This window comes from Haliotis asinina, chromosome 1 (assembly GCF_037392515.1).
Source record: "Haliotis asinina isolate JCU_RB_2024 chromosome 1, JCU_Hal_asi_v2, whole genome shotgun sequence".
Taxonomy (NCBI): Eukaryota; Metazoa; Mollusca; class Gastropoda; order Lepetellida; family Haliotidae; genus Haliotis; species Haliotis asinina.
Genome location: NC_090280.1, coordinates 91,149,169 through 91,164,190, shown reverse-complemented (window position 1 = coordinate 91,164,190; position 15,022 = coordinate 91,149,169). Strand labels below are relative to the sequence as shown.

Sequence of the window (15,022 nt, the reverse complement as noted above, 5' to 3'; positions counted from 1 at the left end):
TGTTGCTGGGGATGTGGGATAGCGTAGTGGTTAAGGCGTTCACTCGTCACGTCCAAGGCCCGGTTTCGATTCCCCGCATGGGTACAACGAGTGAAGCCCATTTTCTGGTGTCCCCCGTCGTGATATTGCTGGAGTATTGGTAAAAGCGGCGTAAAACGTAACTCACTCACTTGTTTTGCTTTGAAATGTTCACAGTGGTGCGATGAGCCAGTTGACCATCCTGGAGATCTTGAAGATGACAGTTGACATGCGAATGCTGAAAGTGAACTAATATCAGACCACCATGTGTACCTCCACACCACTGTTTAGCTCTTTAAACGAGGATTAGGAAACTGCGTCTTTCAGCGGTACACTGGCAAACGCTACTCTTCTTGTTCGAATAACGTTTATAAATGGTGCAGAACTTACATTTCCGCAAAGTACTTGCGTTGTTTGTTATTACTTCCGTTTCCACACGCACCTGTGCGATTGTGTACGCGTTTACTTCATATCTGGTAGTGGAATCGATATCACCTGAAAATGTCGTTCTTCAGCCAGTGTAGCCCTTATTTTCAACCTATTCCAGAGGACAAACGTATAGCGACACAAACGTTTCTTGACGCTTCACGGCAGCTGGTGATATTCTTCGGTATGTGTCTGAACACCAAGCGTTCTGCTAAAACAGGTGTATCACAGGTACACTTATTTTCAGTTCGCTTGCAGGCTGTCTCAGCCTGTTGCTTTAAAGAGACCCCTTTCTTTCCTAAAAAAGCACACCGAGTGTTATATTACATGAAAGTTATTATTGTTTACTAGGAAACAATCATGTATGGTCATTATCGTAACTCATGTTGTTAAAGATTCTCTGAAGAATATGTTCAAATCATTTTTATTCAAGGATCCACTTTTTAGGGTGATTTGAACTTAACCTAGGAATATTTATCCTTTGCACAACAAACCTCATCATCGTAAAGACATGTATGTACAGGTATTTAACAATACTAAATATTTTTTCTTGTGACATATTCACTAGACGTTTCGACTCTGAGGAATTTTACCTAATTTGGTATCGAATATGTTCAGCAATTGTATGAATTTTCATGCTTGAAAGAAAATGTTACGTGTAGATACTAACTAATGGATCCTGACTCAGGTAGTATAGCTTTGGTCTGCAGGCTAAAGAAATAATTATATTGATGGGAGGTATAATGAATGCCTAAAATCTGTTACATGCCCCTCATCTTCAAAAGTCAGAGCCAATATTGCAATTTTATGTTGGGTAAACTCTTGCCAAACACGAGTCTGCAGGTGGGTCACATTCACAAGACAAAGTATGTCATGATACGGAAATCTCAGAATGACTTTTCATTAATTGTGCAACATTTTTCATACTGTTTTGACAGTGTTTATAATTTAAATCACTTACAAATTGTCATTATATTCTTTTATGATGTAGGTAAAAAAATTGTTTAAAAAAAACTCACATAATTCACTTTATAGAATGTTCACATGTAAGACTATTTAGTTCACATAGGCAAACATTTCCACAGTGATAGTGAAAAGATTTTTTTTTTTTAAATTCAAGGCAGAATTAAAATTTCCCTGTGGGCAGGATCAGGGAAACACTGGGTATATGAGGCAGTGTTTGCCCTGATGCAGAAAAAAGTGCATATTTGACACAGAAATTATCTCAGATATGCAGTAAATTTAGAGGCTTGTGTCATTGCTGATGTAATGCTACTGGGCCCTTAGTCCAGATAAATTAAGCTTGTAATTTGCTGTTGTTGAAACCTACATATTTTATTGTTTGCCAGGTTACTGCTCAGTGCTGATAAATACCTGACCTGCCTTAATTTGTTTTTTATTGTTATTAAACTATCACAGTTGGTGTCTCGATGAAAGTTCCAGACTGAAGTTGACTCTGTAAAACATATCCATAACTCATTTTCATGACATGAGAGAGTCATGATGACTCCTAAATTTTCTTGCCTGGTGCAAACACTGTCTGGAGAGCTTTGTGTGAAAAGTCCCACAAAAATGAATACCTTGATATATAGTGTGTTTGTTTTGCAGACAAGATGGGCTCAACCTTTAAATTTGTGAAGAATGATGTTGCAGGAAACATTGAGGTAAAACCTTAAACTTTGTTATCAGTCTGCACTGAGCACTTGCTTCATCATGCCTAGCAAATTGAAAGATTAAGTAGCTTGAGTTGTTGTTTGCTGCTGATCAAGACAAAAGGCATATTGATGTAGACTTTACTCTTATCTTTGAGTATTGTCATTGTTTAGTTATCACCTTTATTATCATTTACCCGAAAACAATTTAATGGAAAGATTTGATTTAAAAAATATATTATTTGTAAATTTGTAAATGTCATTAGAAAAATGTCATGCTGGCTGACAGTGGGGAATAAAACACAGATACCGGTAGGCACTTCTGGGGTAACTATACTGAGTCTAAGTGGGTTTATCTTCTTGAAACTGTGGCCCAGTATTTCAGCAGAGTACAACTAGAAATCAGGCATCAGTCCAGAGGAGTAGAAGAACACACAATCATACAATATTATACGAGTGCTTATGATCTCAAACCCAGAATTATACCCATTTCACCTCAGTTGTTATCTAAGGCCCTGTGATTTGATACTTGAAAACCATGAAGCCCAAAGTAACATCGTTGATTGTTTTTTACAGAAAATTGACAAGAAGTTTCAACAGGACACCTCCAAGTACAGCACTCTGTATGATATTTTAGAGGAGAAGAATTCCAAAGGGGATAAGATCTTACTGAATGCCCATATAGGGGCCATCTGGTTAGCCAGGTGAGTGTACAAGTCATTTATTGGCCATAATGTTGATATTAATATGGATAGTTGGTGAGTGGTAGAGCCATCATGTTTACATGGATAGTTGGTGAGTGGTGGAGCCATCATGTTGACATGGATAGTTGGTGAGTCGTGGAACCATCATATTGACATAGATAGTTTTTGAGTGGTGGAGCCATCATGTTGACATGGATAGTTTTTGAGTGGTGGAGCCATCATGTTTACATGGATAGTTGGTGAGTGGTGGAGCCATCATGTTGACATGGATAGTTGGGGCATAGTGGAACCATCATGTTGACATAGATAGTTTTTGAGTGGTGGAGCCATCATGTTTACATGGATAGTTGGTGAGTGGTGGAGCCATCATGTTTATATGTTGACATGGATTGCCAGTGAGTTGTTCAACGAACTTGCTATCATGGTTAGTCAGTGTCTGTCAAGTGTCAGGACTTTTTTAGTTTTCACACCCTTCGTCAAAGAGCAGTTTGGAAGTGGGGAAAGAAAGTAAATCTGTATGACATGTCTGTATTTTACTTGGTTTATTGAATCTGTTCCTCTGTTTCAGAGGGTTAGACTTCATTCAAGAGATGCTGAGGCTAATGGTTGAAGATCATGAAGATGGAACTCAAAATGAAAACGTCCGAGATTTTGTGATGGGAGCCTACAAACTAACACTGGATAAACATCACAACTTCCTCATGAGGAACCTGTTCAAGGTAAACCAGAACCTAGCATGTCACTTTTCTGGGTATGCTGTGATGGGGAGGCCCTTGGAAAATGTGCTGTTTTTGCAGATGCATTTCAGTGTGTGTTAGGGCAACAGTTGTGTTTGGGTATGCGGGTATGTTGATATCTGGTTGGATGGTTGTTTGAAAATGATAATCTTGCTTCAGACTGTTGAACCAAATGGAAAATTGTCAGTCGTTTATATTTATAGTGTTTGTAAATATGTCTGTAGACGTTTCTGCAAGAAAATTTAGTTTCCAGACAAAATCCCCTTCACACTGGTCCAGAGATTACTGGACAATATCAAATAGACTTAATAGTTCCTGCCACAACTAATCACAGTAAAGAAATTTGAGTTTTCAATATGTATTTCAAAAGAAACCAAAAGAAATGCATCTGTCACTTCATAACCATATCGTTTGATTCTTCTTTTTCCTTTTTTTTTGTTGTTGGTGTTGTTTCAAAATTACTTCATCTTTTGTTGGCACTTTAATCCTCCATTAGTACACATTCTAGTTCCATATGTGGGAGTGGACTGTAAATAATTCTATCAGGATCAAGATGGGATACAGTGACATTTTGCACTGTTGTTTCATTATTTTTTTTTGTGAATATGGTATTGACATAAAATAAGGAAACTTTGAAAGTAAGCTTCTATTGTGGTGTACAATTAGTGGTCAGGCTTGCTGATTTGGCTGACACATGTCATCATAATCTAATCGCATAGATCGATGTTGATGCTGTTAATCACTGGATTGTCTGGTTCAGATTTGACTGGTAGACACAGCCACCATATAGCTGCAATATTGCTGAGTGTAGCATTGGGTGTTGGGGTAGCCTGATGGTTAAAGTGTTACATCGTCATGCTGCAGTATCAGGTATTCCCGTGTGATTCCTCCTACAAGGTGCAGTGATGCCAACCCTTACTCTCTGGGTGTAATTATTACAATTGTGACCATTGAATTATGACTTTACATTTAATCTGTGAAAATTATGCTTTTCTGGTTGTTTTACAAAAATCAAGAAAGTGGATACAATTTCAGAAGGAAATGTTTTGTATCACATCGTGATCAGAAATGGCCTTCCCGTGATGGGAATCGCTTACTGTTAGGCCTAGAAAAAAAAATGATGTTCCGATTACCTGATCAACCCTTGAATTCTGGTGCCGACCCTATATATTTTGAGCAGTATGAAAAGCTTTCAGATACCATCGTCTTTTCCCAGCACCGATGGACATTGGTCATTCTGATAGATAAAGTTGACAAGATGGCCGCAAACGTGCTTGCCCTTATTTTCGCCAAATGTGATCATTCAGCCCAAAAACGATTGCTATTGCCGACTATTTCCATTTATACGATGAAGCAGGTATTTGAGGAACACCATGGCTCTTTCCCGAAAGGACATTCCTTAGAAATTACAGCTGATATGTGCCTGGACATAGGGTTTCGTTTGGCATTTTCAGTGACTGGAACTCTCACTGCTGGCGATTTGTGTAATCTTGGAGTGAAGTTTACGTGCACAAAGGATCCAAAGTTAACTGAGGCAGAAAAAATCATCATCGAAGTCACAAGTAAAGCGGCGAATGCTTTTGAGGTTCCTATATCAAAGGGTGTTGATTTGCCAGCAAAGAAAAACTCAAGGTTGATAAAAAATCATGAAATTAATAATCACGTGTTGAAAGAATCCCGTATAATTCTAACATTTATTGTTACTCAATCAATTTATGTCTGAGCAGAACTCAAAAGCTGTTCAATATTTTTCTGCAAAACTTAATAGATATATCAATCAGAACCTGAAGTAGTGCCATTTCCTACTTACAGGTTTTTGTGATTTCTTAGTTTCTTGGTTTCCATGGAAATGTTTTGTACTTAGTCTCAAAAGTGAGAGATGTGTTTGGTTTCCGGAGCAGAACTCCAAAACTTCTTAATATCTGTCAGTGTTACTTGGTAGATATGTGTGGCAGACCGCTTTTGGTATTGACATGTTTTTCTGATTTATTATTTTCTCAGTTTCCATGGAAACGTTTCGGACTTAGTCTCAAAATGGAAGGATAGGCTTCGTTTCCAGAGCAGAACTCAAAAACCATTCAATATTTTTCTGCAGAACTTAGTAGATATACCAGTCAGAAGCTGCAATTGTGCCTTTTGCTAGTTACAGGATTTTGTGATTTCTTAGTTTCTCAGTTTCCATGGAAACGGTTTGGACTTAGTCTCAAAATGGAGTTATGTGCTTCGTTTCCGGAGCAGAACTTAAAAAACTTTCAATATTTTTCCATGAATTCCATGGAAACAATTCAGACTTGATCTAAAAACACAATAAGTAACTGTTTGATGATTTGTCCTTTGAAATATGTGGGGGCCGGGGGGATATGTCATCTTCTGATGACTCTTGTTGCAGTGTTCCAGCAATATCACGGCGGGAGACACCAGAAAAGGTTGTTGATTTAAAAAAAAGAAAACTATACAAGAGTGTCTTGCCCATATGTCAGTCATGCCTGACAGAGGGAGCTCCCAATGAAATGCATCAGTTGGGGGATAAAACCTAACTTGACTGAATAAACAATTACAGATTGGATAAATGTGTACCTGGTCTTTATTTCTTAAAATACCTACCCTAATCTTTAAGAGGTGTAATTGGAACCACAACATTTTTTTACTTGGCCTTAGCATTGTGGTCATTCCAATTAACCTGTAAGGAATTACAGTATTTTGTGTCACATGACCAACAAATTTTGATGTATGGAGCTTCATAATGAATGGACATGTTTATTTCTGTCTGAAATATTCCCATAGTGAAAACATACACTATATCAAAGGACTGGCAGACAAATTTTTAATGCAAATTACACTTTTTCCCCTCAAGTGTTACACTTAGACCCAAAATACAGTTGTCGACTCTGCATTTGTTAAGTCCATTTCTTGTGTCCCTCACTGTGATATTGCTGGAATATTGCTAAAAGTGGCATAAAATGACACTCACTCACTGAGTGTGGCATTAAACAAAACACAAATCATGGTATACAAGTCTGTAAAATATATAGGGGTCATGATGACCTGAGAATGGACAAATTTGATGGACAGGAAGTGATCGTTATGTGTGTTTCCTTCAGCCATTGTCTGCTGCTGCCCCCTACAGGAGGGATCTGTTTAAAGTGCTGCGAGGATCAGACGAGGTCACAGACGACATGGTGAGTTGTGGATACCTAATGAATTTGATGCTTTGATACCAACACCACCCAGATGCCTGCTTTGTCCCACCTCTCCCCCCATTGCCATGCACCCACTGAAACCCTTACACAACAAACACACGCAGTGAAGTATTGAATTGCAGTATCTGTTTCCAATATTGTTTGCAATAACTCAGCCCGATGAGTCATTGAGCAATCATGCACTGTTGACTGGACATTTTTTTAAACTTTGATCATGAATCATATCCCTATCCACATAGTGTTTGTACCACTGAAACCCAGCCCATCAAATTCTCAACACTACCTCCCTTAGCTCCTTCTCCCAGTCTCTGTTGGGCTCTCTGATCTGTCTGATTTGTCTGTTTCTCTCTGGTCTGCCTGTCTCTCTCCGTGGTCTATCTGTCTCTCTCTCTGATCAATCTGTCTCTCTCTGGTCTGTCTATCTGTCTGCCTGTCTCTTTCTGGTCTATATATATCTCTCTCTCTGTCTTTCTCTTTCTCTCTGGTCTATCTCTCTCTCTGATCTGTCTCTCTCTGTGGTCTGCCTGTCTCTCTCTCTCTGGCCTAACTATCTCTCTCGTCTGTCTCTTCCTCTCTCTTTGTGTGTGTGTATCTCCCTCTCTGTCTCCCTTTGTCCCTTTCCCTTTATCTCTCTTTGTCTGTCTCTCTCTTTCTCTCAGTTCTCTAAGTTTTCTTGTATTAATTCTTCTCAATGATGCATTTGTATATATTTATATCATTTGCATGACAAACAATATGAGTACATGTATTCTATAGTATATCTTGTATCTGTGTGAAAGTATTGTATATAAGGGGTAATGGAGTAGGCTAGGGGTTAAAGTGTTTGCTTATTTTGCTGAAGACCTCGTTCGATTCCCCACATGGGTTCAATGTGTGAAGCCCATTTCTGGTGTCACTTACCATGATATTGCTGGAATATTGTTGAAAGAGGCATACAACTAAAATCACTCACTCAATCTTGTATATAAATTTGCTTTCTATTTTTCAGATAGTAGCAGATATAAAGGAATACAGAGTTCCTCTTGTAGAAAATGTCAGGACTCTGGAGGCCACCATCAAGGAACTCGGAGTCAAAGAATAACACCCCTGTCACATGGTCATCACATGACTATCACATGACCAACTAATTCTCTGTGTCACATACAACCAACAGCAATATAAGGACTGGCAGCTAAATCCTAGTTGCGTAGTTCCTGTGTTTAAGTGGTTAACTTCTGAAAATTGTATCATATCTCTTTTTTTCTCATTTTCTGATAAAACTGGGATACCGTTCAAGAGGCATTTAACCTCACCCACTCATGCTCATGGTATCATAATTTTGTCACATGAACTCATTTTTTTGTTCACAGGGACTTGTATCGCTTAGAAATGGCATTTGAAAGACATATAGGTGTATAGACCCTACCTTAGTACTAAAAGGAAAGGGATGTAACAAAGAAACCACCCCCTCCTTGATCAAAGTTATATGTCAACGCATAAAATATTTTTAAGTCGCTGTTGAGGCCAACAGATCAGAAGCCAGATGATTTCGCTACAAAATGAGCTTTAAATGGACACAATCGGATCCTTATTTGAAAACGTATAAGCCACAAATCATTCAAAACAGCTCCCTTGATAATTTCACGCCAAAATCATGGATCACCAAATACAGCGAAAAGTCACCTTTTAAATTTGTTTATTAATTCCAGCCACGTTGACAGCACCAGCGTTGGGCTGGATTCCATCGGCTGCTGCATTCCGCGGTTCGGAATACTTATTGCAACATCTACATGTCATTTTCTCGACAGTAAGCAAACATTTTCACCAAAATCGCCGGCAGTCTTACTCACTTGTCAGCCATAAGTGACCTTGACAGTCATGTGATCTGAGCAGATCCGCTCGAACAGACTCAGGCCATCCGATTGGCTGGAAATAAAATATACAGTGGGAATGGCCAAATGGATGGCCCAAATCTGATTTTGGTGTGAAGTTGCGGAGGTAACTGTTTACGATGATTTGTGGCGTATAACTTTTGAAATAGGGATCTGATTGTGACATTTATAGCTCATTTTGTAGGGAAATCATCCATTGGCCTCAACGGGGCCTTAAAAATATTTTACGGTGACGTGTAACATTGATCGAGGAGGGGGAGGTTTCTTCGTTACGTCCCTTTCCTTTTATATAGTACTAGGGTAGGGTCTATACACCTATATGTCTTTGCAACGCCGTTTCTAAGCGATACAAGTCCCTGTGATTTTGGGAGCTCTTTGAGTGATGATCAGTCTCAGGATACTGTTAAATGCATAACATTGGCAATGATCAGTGAGTCAAACAGGTCACTGAATTCGTTCGTCTAGTCTCACTTGCTGCGCTGATTATGGTTCATGATATCAGTCGCTGGATCATCTGGTCCTTTGATATTTACAGGATGGTGGTGGGGGGCCAAGTGGTGAAAGTGTTTTCTTGTCACACCAAAGTCCTGGATTCGATGCCCCATTTTTCTAATGTCCCTCACTGTGATATTGCGGGAATATTGCTACGAACAGTCTAAAACTAAATTCACTCACTCACTCACTGAATGCAACTCTTTCTGATTATGATATGAGTATTGTATTCCCTGAATACAGAATCATTGGTGGTGTTTCATCAGTGCTGCAGATAATTACTGGTGCCGTTGTTTAATAAGTTATCATTCACAAATGGTATTAATACTTTTCTTTGGGAATTCCATATATTGTTACTCCCTTGGGTCCAATCTGTTTGTTGTTTTCTCTTTTTTCAAATCAGTCTGCTGAAAATGCTGTCAGGTGACTTCGAATTAGGAGATAAACATTGTTTTTTGGCCAATTTCCAAGTGTTGAGTATTTGAAGTACAGGAGTTTATTTTGAACTGACAGCGTTAGCCAGAGGTTTCAAATGAATTATCCCCGTGCTTCATCGACATGTTTTATTATGACGATGTTTATTGACATTGAAAACGCAAAAGAAAACCAAAAGGCCCACAAGAGTTTTAGTGTCTGCACTCATTTATGTTAAGTATGGGTACATCAGTGGAGTCTCATCAGCTGGCCGTTTTAGCTGGTTCTCATGGTAGCATCTGGCACTGCTAATTTGTAATGTCATGCCGACCTTACATCACAATATCATTTGAATGACATCACCAGAGCTTACGACACAATAATATATTTGTGTGCGATTTTTGTATATGTCAATTCACCATGAAAAGCCTTGAAATTCCAGGAATCAAATACCATTCAATCGTGTTTTTCAACCAATCAGATTAAAGAACACAGTGAATTTTGGTTTACAATTGAAAATGTGCCTTGAGCGCCTCATGTTTAGCATGTTGCATAACGATTACCAAGATGTCGCCCTGTGTTTTAGCATTCAGTCAATTAGAGTACCTGTATGTGTGTTGCCTGCAGTTGATCAGCAAGTAGATATCTGCTGTACAAGACATTATCATGTGTTTTCTGGATGATCACTATCCTGTCAAAATAAACGGTGGATTTTTCCCACACTTCTAAAATAGATTGTCCACATTTTCTATGACACTATTGTTTTTCCGTATCTTAGGCTATTGATTGCAATTTGATGAGTATTGTCACAATTATTTTCCATATTCCTGATGGTGAATTGTCGCTCACTTACTGATAGATAAGTAACATGTTTAAAAATAATAATGATTAATTTGTTCAGCGCATAGTATTCATCTGTCCAGTTGCTCACCTGATGCTGTATCACAATCTGATCATTATTACCCCGGATAACCCAAGCTGCCCGTTAGGCACTAGAAGGCTATAGTCACATGACTTATCCCACCAGGTACCCATCTTCTGCTGGGGGAACAAGTATCTACCTGAATATTTAACATTTCACTCTAAACTTATACCACCCTAGCAGATACTATTTTATCCATTGTTTTATCCTACGGGAATTTAGCCATTTTATGATAAAATGGATGTGAGTGGGTAAAACAGGCTGGATGAACAGGGCGTGTGTGTAGCTGCAGTAGGTCAGCTCTGAACTTTTTCCAGATATCATTTATGTATATTTGATATATGCTTGTATTGCATGTGATAGTGTATTGTATTCAACTGGGGTGTCACGATTCAGTGAGGTGTGGTTATGCCTGACTGATTTGTAAACAATGTTATGTCCCATCAAAGATGTAACTGTATTGAGGGTAGTATTGAATTTCAGTTTTAGTTTCCAATAATGTTTCACAATAACATCAGATTGATGACTCATCAAACAATCATATACCTCAGACTGGACTTTTTTTTTAAACTTTGATTATGAATCAGATCCAAATCCACATACCAGTGCCATATTTGTATGCACATTATAAGTACATACTTATTATCAGGACACTATTTACACTTTGTGGATAAGGACCCTGACTCCAAAGGATAATGAACCAGAAATATGTGAAATGTTAAAAAATACCCTCATTATACCATCTCATTATAGAAGTCATTGAACTTTCATGTTTCCTGAATAACGTCTTGAATCTTTAGGTAGAGAAAGTCAGCAAATAACATGTTTTTAGTCTGCCAATAAAATGGCACCATATAGAAGTCATTGAACTTTCATGTTTCCTGAATAACTTCTTGAATCTTTAGGTAGAGAAAGTTTTCAAATAACATCTTTTCAGTCTGCCAATAAAATGGCACCATATAGAAGTCATTGAACTTTCATGTTTCCTGAATAACTTCTTGAATCTTTAGGTAGAGAAAGTTTTCAAATAACATCTTTTCAGTCTGCCAATAAAATGTCACTATATCTATCCCTGTACCAACTATACATTTGGTGGTAATCCTGATGGTGAAACAGAGAGTATATGGTTGAGATGGTCTGTTTAAGCTGAAATAATCGATCATTGGTTGCTGTTTCTTAATGACTAATCAATCGATCATGTTTTTCTAATGATTGACCTCAACTAATTTTGGAACACCTGTTTGCATTAACATCTTACACATGGTTGGTTTTGTCTGTTACATTTCATGACCACAGCAAGTCTGATCCTTGTCATGACTGAATTTATCTTAAAGACTCCAAGAAATGTATATTCCTAACATTGTAGTCATGCATTTTGCACAATTTGCAAAAACATGTTTTTTTCTTTATTTTTTGTGCACTCCCAACACTAGTATATGTATGTAAGGCCGAACTAATAATGCTTTAAAATAAAATGTTGCCAAACTGTCTAAACATACAACTGCTGAATGTATTCATAGGTGATAGAGAAACCTGGAAGAATTCATGCAAATTACGGTATTGCAACATGTATCAGGTCCTTAAAAATGTATCGTGACACCCCAAGTGTTTTATGAATGTACATGGTTTTATTAGAGTCTCAGTGGCTCACAGAAACTGTGAGTTACTACTGACACGAAATCTCAAGAAAGATATTTAAGGACCGTGAGATTCATTCATATTGCCATATTTATGTGTAATCACATAGATTCGGAGTCCTTAACTTCTTTAGTGTGATATATTTATATTTACATGTTATATTTACAATCCATTCTGATGAGTTGCTGGTTTTTATGTGTATGTACAGTTTTATTGTAAATCTGCAGTTTAGTGAAATTGTTAGAAATACAGGCCAGAACCGTTTTATTTTTCGTTTTATGGATTTTTGTCCTCAGAAAGGCAGCAGGGGTAAAAATGAACATAAAATCACTGATCGAGGAATATGCCTTCTAAATACTCAAAGTATTTTACTTGAGGCAATTTATGAAGTGTTTATGTTGCCCAAAACAATCTAAAAATAATTGTCTTTTTAGTTTACATTTTTGGCCAATAAAAATAGTATGAATTTATTTTTGTAAGCGAGAAAAATTTTGTTTTTCTTATTCTTTAGAAAAAAATATGGCATGCAGAAGTGTAAAACAAAAAATAGAATTGGTCTGGCCTCACTCTATATTTTATGTCAGTTTGTATCAGATCACGTTTGCCTTGCTTTAATCATGTGAAACAAATATTTATTTTTGCTGGAAAAACTAATTATTCCATGAGGTTTATATATACTGATTCTCAAACAGTCATTTAGAATCATTTAGAATGCTTTGTTTGTAGTCAAAAGTGCTACAATCATGGTTTTAGGAAAGTTAGGAATTTTATATATGATTGATATATTGTATATATGATCTTGTTTGGAGACCAAAATCCGATCACATATATGTGTTTTATCCTTATGGCATACCTACCCTAGAGACAGAGGTGGCTAATTGGTGTAAAGCACTGTAATTGTCTATGTCGGGTTATGACCTTTAGGGTGTAGTTCAGGTACAAGTTCAGGAAGTAGGTTCAAACGGGATTGGCTGTTTATTTTGAGTATTTTGTCAGGAAACCCGTTCATGGATTTCATGGAACAATTCTTTACTGATGTCCTTCTAGGTTTTACTGCTGTTACAAATGATTGCAACAACTTAAAACCCAATGCTTACTTGCTAAGCCTAACTATATACCTGTTCAGTGTTAGTACTGGCACATGGGTAATTAATGTTACAGTTTTATGCACGATAGTGACAGGTGGACGTGTAGCCTAGTGGTTAAAGCGTTTGCACATAGCACCAAAAACCCGAGTTACAATCCCTACATGGGTACAAAGTGTGAAGCACATTTCTGATGTCTCCCGATGTGATACTGCTTCAATATTGCTAAAAGTGGTGTAAAAGTGAACTAACTAAATACAATAGGTTTATATTTTTCCACTGTCCAATTTATCCCCAATGTCTGAAGCTCATTTCTGCTGTTTCCCACTGTGATATTGCAGGAATATTACTAAAAGCGTTGTGAAACTAAACTCACTCTGTCCAATTTCCGAGAATGGTTTTGACAGTCAAATAGAGTCGATACCTTTCCTTTTTATCAGAATGTCACATTAATTCTGGCAGTATCTGTAATTGTGTATTTTGCAGAATGAGGTTGCATCATTGGTTTGCGGGATGATGGAGTAGCTTAGTGGTTGAAGCTTTGGTTCATCACACTGAATGCCTGGGTTCGATTCCTCATGTGGGTATAGTATGTGAAACCCATTTGTGGTGTCCCTTATGGTGATATTGCTGGGATATTGCTTAAAGAGGGGTTAAACTACTCACTCAGTCACTCATTGGTTTTGTGCTTTCATTATGGAGCAATTCTCTCATTCCAGAACACTGTAACTAGCATAATCATTGATACAACACAATCCAATAAAGGTGTTACTGACTTTGCAGGATATTGTGTTATTTATGTACATTGCATTCTGACCTGTGAAGATCCATGTTAGAATTGGTCTTCACTAACCCATGCTTGTAGTAAGAGGTGATCGGGTGGTCAGGCTTGCTGACTTTGTTGACACATGTCATCATATCCCTTTTGTGTGGATTGATGCTTGTGCTGTTAATCACAGGATTGCATGGTCCAGACTTGATTATTTACAGACTGCTGCCATATAGCTGGAAGTGCTGAGTGCAACAATACACAAACTCACTTACACTCAGTAGTGTCATCCAGGGCATCTGTTGACCTAAACTGATGGATCTAATCTGCATAAAGGGTTATGAATTGATATACAATATCATTGGATGAAACCAACTAGATATGTTAAGGTATAGTTTGGGAATTTATCAATCTTCAGTAACTCATGCTTGTTGAAAGAGGCAACCAACTGGATTGTGTGGTCAGGCTTACTGACTTTGTTGACACATATCATCGGTTCTTAATTGCACAGCTTGATGCTCATGTTGTTGATCATGGGATTGTCCAGACTTGATTATTTAATGATTGCAGCCATAAACAACAAACCAAAACAAAACAAAATCCATAACATGTTACATGAGTTGGATGTACAGCAATGGCAGTGGGGTAGCCAAGCAGTCAAAGTGTTTGCTGGTCACACAAAGAGCAGGTTTGATTCCGCACATGGGTGGGTCACTCGATTATATACAGACTGCCACCATAAAGCTCGAGTATTGCCGAGTGCTGCATTGAACAACAAACTCGGCACCAATACATTGATATTGCTGGAATATTTCTAAGAGTGATGTAAAACTCACCTGTATATGGAAGCATCCAGTTTAAAGTACTTCTTGCTTGACAGGGTTATTTCCCTTAGTTGGACATGCGGTCAAAGTTTTACTTGTATTTTTATCTCTTCTGACTGATTCCCTCCAAAGCGTCACAGAAGCCACTGGATGAAGAAACTCGGACATGCTTGAACATTCAGGCTTGAAATGAGCTTCAGCAACCCATGCTTGTCGAAAGAGGCAACTCACAGTATTGGGGTTTTGAGGCTTGCTGACTTGGTTGATGCA

General features: G+C 37.9%; 1 protein-coding gene across 2 annotated transcripts; it reads left to right on the top strand.

Moving 5' to 3' along the window:
* The first annotated feature begins 468 nt into the window (after positions 1-468).
* Positions 469-13,939, top strand: LOC137255180 (glycolipid transfer protein-like). Of its 2 annotated transcripts, none has more exons than XM_067792584.1 (6): positions 469-628; positions 2,053-2,108; positions 2,673-2,800; positions 3,369-3,519; positions 6,639-6,716; positions 7,726-13,939. In XM_067792584.1, the coding sequence occupies exons 1-6, from the start codon at positions 520-522 to the stop codon at positions 7,816-7,818; spliced, it is 615 nt and encodes a 204-aa protein (XP_067648685.1). In that variant the 5' UTR covers positions 469-519; the 3' UTR covers positions 7,819-13,939. The 2 variants fall into 2 exon arrangements, with proteins under 2 accessions (XP_067648685.1, XP_067648695.1); XM_067792594.1 differs by lacking the exon at positions 469-628 and adding an exon at positions 644-675.
* The last annotated feature ends 1,083 nt before the right edge of the window (positions 13,940-15,022 follow it).